The sequence below is a fragment of the Chlorocebus sabaeus genome, chromosome 10, assembly GCF_047675955.1.
Source record: "Chlorocebus sabaeus isolate Y175 chromosome 10, mChlSab1.0.hap1, whole genome shotgun sequence".
NCBI classification, from domain to species: Eukaryota; Metazoa; Chordata; class Mammalia; order Primates; family Cercopithecidae; genus Chlorocebus; species Chlorocebus sabaeus.
In genome coordinates, this window is record NC_132913.1 from 58,122,998 (window position 1) to 58,136,966 (window position 13,969).

Consider the following 13,969-nt stretch of genomic DNA (forward strand, 5'->3'; position numbering starts at 1 on the left):
GGGAGAGGGGAAAGGAGGGGAGGGAAGAAGAAACGCTCAGAAAGGCAGAATTCTTCGTAGGAATTATCTTTTCCCTCCTCTCAACCGACAGCCTATTTCCAAAGGGAAAAAAAAAAAAAAAGCATGTTGAGTACGTTCTGGATTACTCATAAGACCTTTTTTTTCCTTCCGGGCGCAAAACCGTGAGCTGGATTTATAATCGCCCTCTAAAGCTCCAGAGGCGGTCAGGCACCTGCAGAGGAGCCCCGCCGCTCCGCCGACGAGCTGCCCCCGCGAGCAACGGCCTCGTGATTTCCCCGCCGATCCGGTCCCCGCCTCCCCACTCTGCCCCCGCCTACCCCGAAGCCGTGCAGCCGCCTCTTCGAATCTCTCTCTTCTCCTGGCGCTCGCGTGCGAGACGGAACTAGCGAGAACGAGGAAGCAGCTGGAGGTGACGCCGGGCAGATTACGCCTGTCAGAGCCGAGCCGAGCGGATCGCTGGGCGCTGTGCAGAGGAAAGGCGGGAGTGCCCGGCTCGCTGTGGCCGAGCCGAGGTGGGTAAGCGAGCGACCACCTGGACTTCCCAGCGCCCAACCGTGGCTGTTCAGCCAGGTCCTCTCCGCCCGCAGCTTCTCAACCAACCCCATCCCAGGCGCCGGCCACCCACCCTCCCGAAATGAGTGCCCGCCCTAGTCCCTGCTCTCCATGGGTGCGCTGCGCAGGTACCCCCACCCCCCACCCCGCCCTCGTCACTCTTCTTATCTCTGCCCGCCGGATTCAAGCCCCGGGGACGCACAGAGGCTGAGGCTCTACTTGAAGTGGGGCAACAGCGATTTTCCCTTGAGCTTCCATGCTGCGAGCGCCTGTCCCTCCAAAGGGCGCCTGACCAGCAGCAGCCAAAGGCGCTACTAGGAGCGGTAACCTGTTACTTTCCCAGCGGCCGTGGTCGACCCGCTGCCCGTGTTGCTGTGCGAGTGCGCGCGCGGGGCTAGGTGTGAGGTCGGAGGGAGGGTGTGGAGGCGATAGCCGATGGGTGCTTCTCTGCGGGGTCCTCGATCTACCCAGATTCTCCCGCACTCTCTGTCCCAGGGCCTTCGGGCGCCATCGCGCCAGCGCCGAGAGTCGAGCAGCGGCGCCGCGCAAGATCTTTGTCCGCCGCCTCCTGCGCGCTGCGCGCAAGTTCGTTTCCCCGGTGACGATCCCCATTCTTACCTACCCCACCCTCTCTGGATCTGCACTGCGAGGTCTCTGAGGTCCTCAACGGGCTAGTTAGAGGAGAAACGCTGAAACCGGACCGAAACCTCGCCCTAGGCTTAGCGATGGCTAAAAACCGGTAGGGATAAGAGGGAGACAAGCAAGGTTCCGACTAGCTGTTTTCTGGCTGTCTCGAGTGCAAGGTTACTGTGGTTCTTCTCTGGCCGAGTCCGAGGGAGAACATAAAAATATGGGCCTTTTTCCCCCTCTCATCTTGTCTCACCAAAGTCCCTGGTCTCCGGAGCAGTTAGTGTTTTTCTTTCCAGGGAATTAGCCAGACACAACAACGGGAACCAGACACCGAACCAGACATGCCCGCCCCGTGCGCCCTCCCCCCGCTGGCCGGCACGCCGGTGCTGAGTGCCCAGTGGGGCTTGTAGCGGCTCGGTTGGAAAATCGCTCACTGAGCCCTCCCCTGTACTCCTAGCCCAGTCCCCCACACCCCCGCGTCTTGTACTGGCCTTGGACCCCCACCTCGACCCTGCCTCGTGTCGGCGCTTCACTCCAGGTCGCGCCAATGCACCGCCAGACTCGAGACCGGCCCAGGGCTACGCTGCCCGCGCCCCAGTACCGGAGCTAACGTGCACGTCTCCTCCGCTGCCCCCACCCCCGTGCACCCCGACCAGGCAGGCTCGCTGCCCTTCCTTCTTCTTGTCTCTCCAGCGCCGGATCTTCAAGGGGAGTCGTCCGCGCCCCCGGCTGCTCAGTCCCTCCGGTGTGCAGGACCCCGGAAGTCCTCCCCGCACAGCTCTTGCTTCTCTTTGCAGCCTGTTTCTGCGCCGGACCAGTCGAGGACCCCGGACAGTAGAGGCCCCGGGACGACCGAGCTGATGGCGTCTTCAACCCCATCTTCGTCTGCAACCTCCTCGAACGCGGGAGTGGACCCCAATACCACTAACCTGCGCCCCACAAGTAGGTCCCGCCCCAATTTTCTGTCAAATGAACTGCGGGGAAGATGGGGGCGCTGGGACGTCGGGAGGCTGAGCTGGCGGAAAGGAAAGAGGGAGCGCGGAGATAATGGAGGCTGGGAAATAAATGGGGCTCTGGCCGGGTCCCTGCCAGAGGTCATTTGGCTGTCAGGGACGCTAGGTGACTCCCAGGGCACCGGAGAGCGAGGACCACACAAGGTCCGAGTGGCGGCGATCGTTGAGGGCTTCGCGGCGGAGGAGGGGCGCGCAGCCAGTGTCGTTTTTATTCTGTTGTGTGTGATTTCTTTGCTTCGTGGGACGACAGGGGTCAGGGCAGGGGGCGGAATGAAGAGCTGGGAGCCCCAGCAGGAATAAGAGTTTTCAGTCCCCGGCTTTCGTTGAGCCAAGATCTAACCTCCTCCTTTCCCTCTGCGCTGTGCTCAAAGTCTGTAATCAGCGGAAATTTGGACGTTAATTGCAGCGTTTAGAAAACTCAGGGTCCCTAATTGCTCCAAATTTGCATCAAGCTATTGACGAGTTAGGGAGAAGCCAGGGGCGGGAAAGGTGCATAAAACTGAGACTGAGCCTTGACATTTCATACAATTAATTACATCTCAGAGACATAAATAAATAAATAAAGCGGGGAACGGGCAGCATTCTGAGTGGCAAGAGATGGGGAACTGGGAGGGGGCAAGAAGATTTATCATAGAGAGGAGAGAGCACCTCTCTCCTTACCCCAGGCAAGAGATCTGTCAGGAGGTGACACGTCCCGAAAAGAGAGAAAGAAAAGAGACGCCAGATAAAAGAGGGAGGAGGATCTATGCTTCCCTGTCTTAAGTGCTACAGGCTCCTCAACCCGTTTCCAGAATCTATCTTTAATTTTATTTCCTACCTCTGTAAAGGTCTGAGATGAGAAAATCGTTTTTCTTTTTCCTTGTTGGAGTGAAGAAGTGTCTCCTGACCCCACCCCCCTAAAAAAAACTATCAGCTTCAGACTGTAAGGGTTCCCGCTCCCCTCTTTGTTTATTTTGTTTCTGAGATGTAATTAATTATATGAATTTCCAGAATTTGTATACAGAAAGGGCTTAAGAAGGACAATGTGGTTACAGGGAGTGCTTATTGATGCGCTTTTATGGCACTTTATATTTGACAAAATAAGTATCCTCATCAACGAGGTGGGGATTATTACCGGAAAGCCCCTTTAGACGCTGGCATTGGTTCCCGGGCAGGAGGTCCTGTGTTAAGTCCTCAGGTCTCATTCCAATTTCCTTTGCATCTCCCTCTTCCCGCCACCCAGGAGGGATACAATTACCCACACAACAAAGAGGGGCTCGGGAGAGTCGCCAGCCCTGGTAGCATATGAACCAGGCACCGGCGTTGGAGCTGGTCAGGGCAGGGCGGGAGGAACGCAAGGCCTGCGCGCCTTTGTGTGTTGCTTTCGCCTTGATGGATTTCTTTTCTGACGCTTTCCACATTTCCCACCCCCTTTTGCCGCCTGGGGGTGGGAGTGGGGGGTTAGCAGGCAGTTGTGTTAATTTACCGTTCATTCCCGGCGCCCCTACTTTCCGGTGACCGCCAGTCGCTGGTGCAAACGCCCAGTCACAGGTAGGAGACCCAACAGAGGCGATGACCTGAATCCGCACGTGGCCTGGTTTGCCTCGAAGCTACAAAAGAGAGCCGGGGACCCTGCTGTGAAAGAGCAAGCAGCACGTGTCCCAGGCACACTGTTGCGGGCCCTTAGCCTAGCTACGGCATCCCCACCCCAGGCTTCACAGGAGCGCTGGGCGCTCTATCCACTCTCACCCTCCCTTGGAGATAATACCCTTGCCCACCCAGCTAGCTCCACTTCTCTGCCCCTTTAGAGTATCCTGGGAGGTGGCCTTAGTGCAGGCAACCTTAGGCACTCTCTTGTTCCAGCAACCCTTGGGTGGGACTTGGAGCCCTCCTTGTCCTCAACCGCTAGGTCTTCCCGACCCTTGCTACATCAAAGGGGCTTTCTCACTTGCTCTCCCCGTCTCCCTTTCCCTTTCATTGCAGCCCCCAATTTTGAAAGGCAGTGCAATGTATCTGACCTACAACTTCCCTGCTGAGTGACCTTGGAAAACTCATGTAACCTCTCTGAGCCTCGATGTTTTTTCTTTGTCAAATGACTCTTAGATCAACACTCCTGCCAGTTTCATAGGACTGTTAGGAGAATTAGATGAGATGATGTTTAAAGAGAAAGTACTTTATCAGGTCCAAATAGCTCTTTATCCGCCAGGTATTATTAGGGTTTCGCTTTTGCACTGATTTCCTGTCTGTCACTGGAACTCCATCTGTGAGATGTCTCACCGATGACAGGCTGTTTCTTCTCCCCGCTGGGGCTCTGTTGTGCTTCGGGTTTAATTGATGTCACTCTCCTTATCGCCTGCAACACTTGTGTGAAGCTGGAGGCACCAGGAAGGGTAGGGTAAGGGATGGGAGTGCTTGGAGAGCTTTGCTTTGAGAGATTGGAAGGGGATTTCGTGCTGGGCTCACCACACCAGCCCGCTTGGGGGCTTAGCGGGGATGGGGCTGCTTTCCACGCTTCTTGCTGGAAGTTGAGCCCCGAAGGCAGCAGGTAGACCTTGAGGGGTTTGAGAACAGCCTGGAAAAGAAGGAAAATCCAGCAGCACCTCCACCCTCAGTTGTGACTCAGAGGAAGGCTGCTTGATTCCATTTACCTGTGCCTGCTCCAGACCCAAGATGTCAGAGGGAAGGGTTAATGAGGGGCAGGTTGGGAAGAGGGGCCAGGGATGAGGAGCTGAGGCGCACTATTGTCTTCCCCACTCCCCGATCTGACTGAAGAGCAGCCATGCGAGCCCGATCATCTAGTCAAATACTATTTTTCACCCAATTAATTCTTGAACTCTTTCGCGACCCCATTTCATGCCAGTTTATTTTAAGCTGCCACTAGGCTGGAGACCCGCCAAGAAATTATGAGACGTTTCGGTCCCAGATGCCTGTGTTCCCTTTCTGGGCTGCTGTGGTCGCCCTTTGAGTCTGCGGGGCCTGGCCAGTGGGTGTTGGGCAGTTTGCGTCTGCGGGGCCTGGCCCTTTCCGTGTGGGTCAGCCTTCACCCAACTCTGACCCCACCTCCGGGGCTGCCGGGTGGGGTCGCTTGGGGGCCCGGAGGGGTGCTGGGTGCCCCACCTCTCAGAGACACCGTTCTATATTTGAAGCCAGGAGCAAGAAGGGAGTAAGATGGGGGCTCAGAGGGTATGCCTGTCGGCTCACAGATTTGGCTCCTAGCTCCTTTCAGGAAGGAGCTTTTAATGAAGAGCTCTGGCAAAGACCTCATCCTTCCCCAAGAAAACCATTGCCCTCCACCCATTTCCCCACGGTCGGACCCTCCCTGACAGCACCTCTCTCCCTCTCTCTCGTCCTAGCGTACGATACCTGGTGCGGCGTGGCCCATGGATGCACCAGAAAACTGGGGCTCAAGATCTGCGGTAAGTGACAGGGCCCGCTAGGGCCCGGCTGGGCGGCAAGGCACGCAGACCTTTTGGGCTTGGGAGACCGGTACGCAAGCGGAGGGGAATCCCGGCTCTTGGGTCTGATTTTCTAAAGTAATTACAGCCAGCACAGCCAGCGACGACGCTCCCCTACAGGCCCTGACCCTCCTCTGCCCGCCCCAGACCCGGTCCCCAGGGGTCTTTTCCTCTGGAGTCCCCAATCCCCAAGACCCCGTGGAGCGAACGCCGGGTGTCCTGCCTGGGCGCAAAAGCGGGAGGAAAGCGCCCCCGCGCGGCAACACCACTTTCCTAGCCCCGTGCACAAGCAGCTCCCACCCGGTGCTCTGCACTCTGCCCGCGCGTCCCAAAGGTCGCGTAGAAAAGGTGAACTTATCTGGCTTGCTGGAGAGCAGACCAAAGGCGCGGTATCTGCCTAAAGCTGTAGCTGACAAGTCTCCCCCGTCCCCTATATCATCGCCTACCCCTCACTCACACCTCCACCCGCGGTTGGGTCGCGTTGAAAGTGGTCTCTCCACCTTGAGGGGTTTTGCCCTGAGATGTCAGAACGGATTCAAGTTTCTTTGGGGCTTTGGACGCTAGAGAAAAGGATTGCCTGGAGCCCTCCATGACCTGCCTGGGGGAGGCACGAGGGTTTGCCTGGCGTATCCTTGAAGGCCACGAGGGAAGGGAAAGGGGATGAGCAGAGACAAGAAGTCGCAGGGAGCTAAAGGACCGGGCGGTGCCGGATGAGATTTGCCGGGAAGGAAAAAATAGATCAGGGAGCTGGAGAGGAGAAAGAACTGCTCTTTGGAGACAGGAGGGTCTGAAATGAAAACGCCCAAGGGATGTAGTTTTTTTTTTTTTTTTTTTTTTTTTTTTTTTAAGGAAAAAGGGAGATTTGTTCGAAGGGACACAGCTGAGTGACTCTGGCTGAACAATAAGGACTTGCTTTCCTTGCTACATTTCACCGTCTAAAATTCTCTAGCCTTATCGGGCCAGAAAATACGGATGTCCCCGGGCAGAGGTTGGAGAGGCGGGGGAAGATTAACGAGGGGCTTATTAAAGAGCCATCCGTCAGCTGCTGCGCGCGGGAGATAGGGGCAGAGCAGGCGCAGGACACGCCCGCCCGCCCGCCCCAGCCCCGGAGCGCCGAGAGCCGCCCGCCGCTTGGGTGCTCTCTGCACCTGATCTTCCCAGCCTCCCTGGGTCCTGGGGCGAGGGCGGTGACAGTTTGCAGTCAGAGCAGAGTAGCCGCTTTGGGGAATTACTCCCTTCCCTGCTTGGCTGCGCCGCGCCTTCCCTGCGTTTCTGGGGCTCTCTCCTCTAGACCCTGGGACTTGGTGTTTACCGAGGAAGGGGCGCTGGATTCCTAGACCCAGCCATTTTCCACCGAAAGCCCAGCCCTGCCGCCGGGTGGCCTGGGGGTTTGGCCTTCTCCCCAGCGCGGGACGCCAGCCCATGGAGCGAGGCCAGGGCTGCATCCCGGTGCTGGGGTGGCCGCCGGCTGGAGCTTTGTTCTATAAATAGCCCCGTCCCACTCCCACCCCCACCCCCACCTTCACTCCCACCTCCACCCCCACCCTGCCGCCATTCTGGGCTTAATGGCCCGTTTCGCGCCAGGTCCCTTCGGCGGCCGCGGCGCTCGGCTTCTGCAGCCGTCATTGTCATGCAGCCGGGCAGGCAGAACTGAGCGAGCCCCGGGCGCCCGCCGCAGCCGAGGACAGGGTAGGGGCAGGCTCTGGGTGAGGGCTCCTTACCCGCGGCGCCTGACCTGCTGAGGGTGGGGGGCAGCCCTCATTCACTCCCATCTTGCCCCCTACTGTCCCTTGCTCCTCTGGCTGCAGGCGCTCCACTTCCGCGGGAATAAAAGGTCTAAGTGCTTCTTATGGGGACATACCCGACAAGTTCAGAAAGGGTAAAGAGGAGGGAAAGAGTGGGGCTTCGCTGGGTCCGGAAATAGGGAACCAACCCGGAGTTGGCCTCAACTCCCCCTCCCCGACTGTCAGCCAAAGCCAGGAGGGAGAGCTCCTGGGGGCTACAGTCCTCAGAGTTTCCTCCCTGTTTCTGCTCCCCACAATCCAAGGTAGTCTATTGAAGGGAAATTGCCTTGGGCTAAAACGCTCTGCTTTTGGGGCCACAGGTTAGGAGGCTTCCCATTAGGTTTGATTCTGAAAGAAAACAAAACACTAAGAGGATTTATTTTCCATACCTTGAGACAACTTTGGCTTTCCATTTTAAGCTAGTGGAGGCAGAGTGCAGTCTTTGGTGTTGGCCCTAGGTAGGTCCACTGCTCCCTGCCTTCCTACACACACACACACACACACACACACACACACACACACACACACACACCCCTCCCTTCATCCCTGGAGGGATGGACCTGGAGGGTCCCTTCTTGACTTGACACCATCCAGGTTGGTTTGCCCTTTCACATTAAGAGAGCAGAGGAACTCATGGTCCTCTTCCCATTTCCAAACCTATTATCCTGGATGACTCTCAGAAGCACCCTCAGTGCCTTGCCAAAATATTCAACCCCCACCCACTCTCCCCCTGCCCTTCCCCAAAAGCCACAGAATGAAGCTGCAAGGAAGGCCCTGGGCCCCACTAGTGGTAGGTACCCTGAGCTCTGGAGGCAGAATCCCCCAGGGAGAGTAATCAGCTAGAAGAAACCCATGGTCTTGCCAAGAGCTAGAAAGTAGCTGTAGGCATGGTGGCATGACCTAAATACAATGAGTTGCAGGGATCCCTAAGTTCTGGCTCCGGGCTCTGCTAACTTCCCAGGGTGTCCTTGGGCTTCCATCACTTACCTCTTGCTGCCAATTACAGCCCCTGAACTGTTTTATTTAGCCTACACTGTGTGTGTGTGTGTGTGTGTGTGTGTGTGTGTATGTATAATTTTGTATCAAGTGCCAAACCTTAAAAATAGAGAGATTTCAAGTGTTCTCTTTTTCTGGTTTCTCTTGAAAAAAATGGGGGGTAGGGAATGGGGGTGGGGGAACATGGCAGGTGCTGTTAGCCAATGAAAATCAGAAAAAGAGGTCATGGTGGCTCACATCTATAATCCCAACACTTTGGGAGGCCAAGGTGGTAGGATCATTTGAGGCCAGGAGTTTGAGACTAGCCTGAGCAACATAGGGAGACCCCATCTCTACAAAACCTTTTTAAAAATTAGCCAGGTGTGGTGGCCGCATAGCTGCAGTCCTACTACTCAAGAGGATGAGGCAGGAGGATCACTTGGGCCCAGGAGTTTGAGATTACAATGAGCTATGATGGCGCCACTACACTCCAGTCTGGACAATAGCAATAGAGTATGACCCTGTCTCAAATAAAAAAACAAAAACAAAAAATGAAAAAGAGCACCTCCGTCTATGCATATGCAATTCCATGTCATAGCTTGCTGAACACAGAATATGCTGGGCTTCAGCTCCCACATGCCCTGTTGGCCATAGGTGCTTATGCCATGCACAGCTCAAAGCCCCACTTGGCAACAACTGGCTGGAGCCAGGAGCTTTCTAGCTACACATACGTGTGCACACATGCACACGCACATACACATACACACTCTCACTGGGCCCCATAAGCCTGTGAGTTTGGCAGCAGGGGTGAGGAACCCACAGCAGGAGCTCCCCTCAGCTCAGGGTCATGACTTCTCCCCTTGCAGCCGGCCAGTGTGCTAGCACCCAACCAAACAACTGCAGCTTTGCTTCTCCTCTGCTTTCCTCTTTGCCTCTAAGAATGTAGAGCTCTGTGACCAGTTACTCACAGGCTTAAAGTAAGTCCTCGAAGCTGGAGTGTAGAGCAAGAGGGAGTACATTCAGCTTCATTCTCTGGGGCCCCTTCTTACAGGACCCCTTGCTAGCCAGGGAAATTGTCAAGGCACTGACCTCCATGTCATCCACCACCTCTTCATCCTTGGAGAAGCAGCTCCTTCCAGGACCTCTCAGAGCCAAGGGCAGCCTGGACCACCTTACCTGTCTGAGGATCCCAGTATTTTAGAAAACAAACACCTTCCTAAACGAAGTGAAAGACATGACAATGTGCATTACATGTTTAGACTAGCAAATTAATTGTTTTTAACATAAATTATAATGCAGTGTAAGTGTGCTATTCATAAAATAATTACAGGATTTAGAGAGGATTCTGATTCCTAGTACATTACTGGAAGTGCAGCCCAAGGAATGGGATGCAGGTTTAAAGCTGTGTCATAGGGCCGGGCACGGTGGCTCGCATCTGTAATCCCAGCACTTTGGGAGGCCGAGACAGTGGATCACTTGAGGTCAGGAGTTTGAGACCAGCCTGACCAACATGGTAAAATCCCCATCTCTACTAAAAATACACAAATTAGCGAGGCGTGGTGGTGGACGCCTATAATCCCAACTACTCAGGAGGCTGAGGCATGAGAATCACTTGAACCTGGGAGATGGAGGTTGTGGTGAGCCAAGACCAAGCCACTGCACTCCAGCCTGGGCGACAGAGTGAGACTCCATCTCAAAAAAAAAAAAAAAAGCCGTGGCATGATGATCATCCATCAGCCTCATCAGGGCATCTCTGGGAGAGCCTGTGTCAAAAGCTCAAGCCGAGTTTCTGCTTCCTGCAGCTGCCCAGAGGGAAGGGGCTTCAAGGTGGGGAGACTCAGGGAGTGAGTCAGAAGCCTAACCAGACATCAGGGACAACAGAGTGGCGGTTCAGCTGGGTAGGACCTCACTGCATGAGGCCACATGGGTTTGATCTTTCAAGTCTGGCAAATTCCACAGCTCAATGTTCTGAGACCAGGGGAGTAGTCTCAGAGTTCAGGTGCCATCTGATCCTGCATCCCTCTGGCAAATGAGCGCTGGCTCCTGGCTCTGGACTTTGAAGATTTGGAGGAGGAATTCAGGAAGTAGGCAAAGAGATATGGAAAAGGATACAACCCCATCTTTATACCCAAGTGTAGAGCTCTATTATAGTGTATTTACCCCCCTTCTCATGTCCTTTGGGCTTTAGTGATAAATGTAAAAGGTGCTGGGAACAACAAGAAGCTTGGTGCCTCTGCTTTCCCATTCTTCCCTCCAGAAATAGCCCCTGGCTCCCTTGTGTGGGAGGATTCTAATCACCGCAGCCTTCCCATGCATCCCTCCATCTCCCACCCATCACAGTTGAATTGTGTCCTGGGAAGCAAAGCTGCATTCTCCAGATTAACTTGCCTTTTTGCACCTCTTGGGACTTTCTTCCAAGTCTGCCTTGTGACACGTGACTCTCCAAGGATCTTGGTATTTACAGAGACAGCTTTGGGGTCACCAGAAGTTTGGAACATTTTTCTCTTTTCAGTGTATTGCCATCTGGGATAAGACTAAGGCTGAATTGAAGGAGGAGAAGCCAAGGGAAAGAGCAGGTGTGCGGGCCAGGAGCCCCACAGGGGACGGTGGAGATGTGGAGGGGAGTGTGCTCTACGCTGGCAGGTTCTCCTGCCCTTTTGGCTCAACTCTCCTTCCCCGTTTGCTGCTGGAGTTTGTCCTGCTGGCTTCAGGCAGGAGAACTTTCCACTCCCTCCGAGGGGTGATGAGGCACTGAGAATCCTGCCCTGGGCTCAGATCCCTCCTGTCATCTCTGTGGAGTTCTTGGATGACTATTTTTATTCCAGCATTGGTCACCATCTGCCAGGCTTGTAGGCTCCTAGAGGGCAGGGGATCTGTCTCACTCAGTTTTATCGGTCCCCCATCCTAGATGTTTAGCAAAGTGCTTTTGTACAACAGGTGCTCAATAAGTACTTGTAGAATTAAATGGCAACATATATAAGATTGAAGCTTTTTTTGTCTCGCAATACCTTTATTCGAGGAGAGGGGGTGGTACAAGAAAAGCTGCATTCAGGTTTGCATTCAGAAAAATACCACTTATGTTCAACCCTGTGAGCATTACCTGGTGCTGGAGGAAAGTGTCTGCCCTAATCCTCATTGTTGTACCTCACTCCTTCTCCTTCTGCCGTCCTCACCCCTCCTCCTTCTGCTGTCCTCCCTCTACAGTCCTCACCCCTCCCTCTGCAGTCCTCACCCCCTCCCTCTGCTGTCCTCACTCTCCTCCCTCTGCTGTCGTCACCTTCCTCCCTCTGCTGTCCTTACCCCTCTTCTTCCCTCTGTGGTCCTCACTCTCCTCCCTCTGTTGTCCTCACCCGCCTGCCTCTACTGTCCTCACCCTCCTCCTCTGCTGTCCTCACCCCTCCTCTTTCCTCTGTTGTCCTCATCCTCCTCCCTCTACTGTCCTCACCCTCCTTCTGCTGTCCTCACCCTCTTCCTTCTGCTGTCCTCACCTCCTCTCTCTGCTGTCCTCACCCCTCCTCCCTCTGCTGTCCTCACCCCTCCTCTTCTCTCTGCCATCCTCACTTCTCCTCTCTCTGCTGTGCTCACCCCTCCTCTTCCCTTTGCCGTCCTCATCTCTCCTCCCTCTGCTGTCCTTGCTCTCCTCCCTCTGCTGTCCTTGCCCTCCTCTGTCTGCTGTCCTCACCCTCTTCCCTCTGCTGTCCTCATCATCTTTCCCCTGCTGTCCTCATCTTCCTGCCTCTGATGTCCTCAACCCCTTCCCTCTGCTGTCCTCACCCTCCTCCCTCTGCTGTCCTCACCCCTCCTCTTCCCTCCATGGTCCTCACCCTCCTCCCTCTGCTGTCCCCACCCTCCTCCCTCTGCTGTCCTCACCCCTCCTCTTCCCTCCATGGTCCTCACTGTCCTCCCTCTGCTGTCCTCCCTCTCCTCCCTTTGCTGTCCTCACCCTCCTGCCTCTGCTGTCCTCACCCTCCTCCCTCTGCTGTCCTCACCCCTCCTCTTCCCTCCATGGTCCTCCCTCTCCTCCCTTTGCTGTCCTCCCTCTCCTCCCTTTGCTGTCCTCACCCTCCTGCCTCTGCTGTCCTCACCCTCCTCCCTCTGCTGTCCTCACCTCTGCTGTCCTCTGCTGTCCTCACCCTCCTCCTCTGTTGTTCTCACCCTCCTCTCTCTGCTGTCCTTACCCTCCTCCCTTTGCTGTCCTCACCCTCCTGCCTCTGCTGTCCTCACCCTCCTCCCTCTGCTGTCCTCACCCCTCCTCTTCCTTCTATTGTTCTTGCCCTCCTCCCTTTGCTGTCCTCACCTCTGCTGTCCTCTGCTGTCCTCACCTCTGCCATCCTCTGCTGTCCTCACACTCCTCCTCTGCTGTCCTCACCCTCCTCCCCTGCTGTCCTCACCCTCCTCCCTCTGCTGTCCTCGCCATCTCCCTCTGCTGTCTTCACCCTCCTCCCTCTGTTGTCCTCACCCTCCTCTTCTGCGGTCCTTGCTCTCCTCCCTCTGTGGTCCTCACTGTCCTTTCTCTGCTGTCCTCACCCCTCCTTGTCCCTCTGCCATCCTCACCTCTCCTCCTTCTGCTATCTTCATCCTCCTCCCTCAGCTGTCCTCACCTCTCCTCCTCCCTCTGCTGTCCTCACCTCTCCTCCTCCCTCTGCTGCCCTCACCTCTCCTCCTCCCTCTGCTGTTCTCTCCTCTCCTCCTTCTGCTTATACAGCCCATGAACAGTGCTGGCAGCATCTTCTCTGATTGTGTCCCCTCCTTTAAAGCCCTATCCTGGGGCTGGTCACTGTAGTGGAAGCTGTCCAACTTACTTAATTGTGAGTTCACTGTCACATTCAGAGAGGAGAATGGGCTTCACTTACTGTTTTTCTCTCTTGCATGACTGGGTCTTTGCCACTGATGACACTTGGCACCGCCCCCCCTCCCTGCCTGAAGGCGAGCGGTGCCAGAGCCACTATATTTAAAACTCAGACACTCACTTCTCTTCTCAGAAGAAACAAGAGCCCTGCTTGGAGAGTTAATTCGCTCCGCAGCTGACCCTCAGGGGCTGGGCAGTTTGCAGCACTCTCTCTGAGCAGCTTTTTGTGCCATAGGCTTCTTGCAAAGGACCAACAGCCTGGAAGAGAAGAGTCGCCTTGTGAGTGCCTTCAAGGAGAGGCAGTCCTCCAAGAACCTGCTTTCCTGTGAAAACAGCGACCGGGATGCCCGCTTCCGGCGCACAGAGACGGACTTCTCCAACCTGTTTGCTAGAGGTAGCCCCCGCCCCACTCCTGCCCCATGCTAGCCAGTAGATTTCTTATTTGAGTTTCTTGACTGTTTCCTGCAATTTTACTTCTTTTATCAAGAAATGTCATTATTCTCTCTGAACCCACAAGAAACTGCTTTTCTGACTTTGGGGGAATATAATTGACTTCCTCTCTCCCTGCTGCCCAGCTGGATGAGGGCAGTCAATAAAAGTCAACTCTAAAGACACTCGAGGGAACAAATATGGATTCATAGACTCAGAGCCGAAGGAACCTTACATATAAGAAAATCAAATGATTTCCTTAATAACATTTATCCTGCAAGA

General features: G+C 55.2%; 1 protein-coding gene and 1 long non-coding RNA gene across 4 annotated transcripts in view; one reads left to right on the plus strand and one right to left on the minus strand.

The window, feature by feature from the left end:
• Positions 1–305: 305 nt before the first annotated feature.
• The window catches only part of GAD1 (glutamate decarboxylase 1), a 44,901-nt gene continuing 31,237 nt past the window's right edge, over positions 306–13,969 (plus strand). For 2 of the 3 annotated variants that reach the window (XM_073019806.1, XM_073019807.1), the window contains exons 1-4: positions 306–533; positions 2,001–2,145; positions 5,549–5,611; positions 13,494–13,652. In XM_073019806.1, coding sequence (XP_072875907.1) covers positions 2,064–2,145; positions 5,549–5,611; positions 13,494–13,652 — 304 coding nt within the window. In that variant the 5' untranslated portion in view covers positions 306–533; positions 2,001–2,063. The remainder of the gene's footprint in view (positions 534–2,000; positions 2,146–5,548; positions 5,612–13,493; positions 13,653–13,969) is intronic. The other variant, XM_007965322.3, reaches the window with a different exon arrangement.
• LOC140712579 (uncharacterized) lies at positions 2,167–5,525 on the minus strand. Its single transcript, XR_012094216.1, has 3 exons — positions 4,473–5,525; positions 3,682–3,805; positions 2,167–2,588 (listed from the first exon to the last, which is right to left on the minus strand). It is a non-coding gene; the product is annotated as an uncharacterized lncRNA (long non-coding RNA).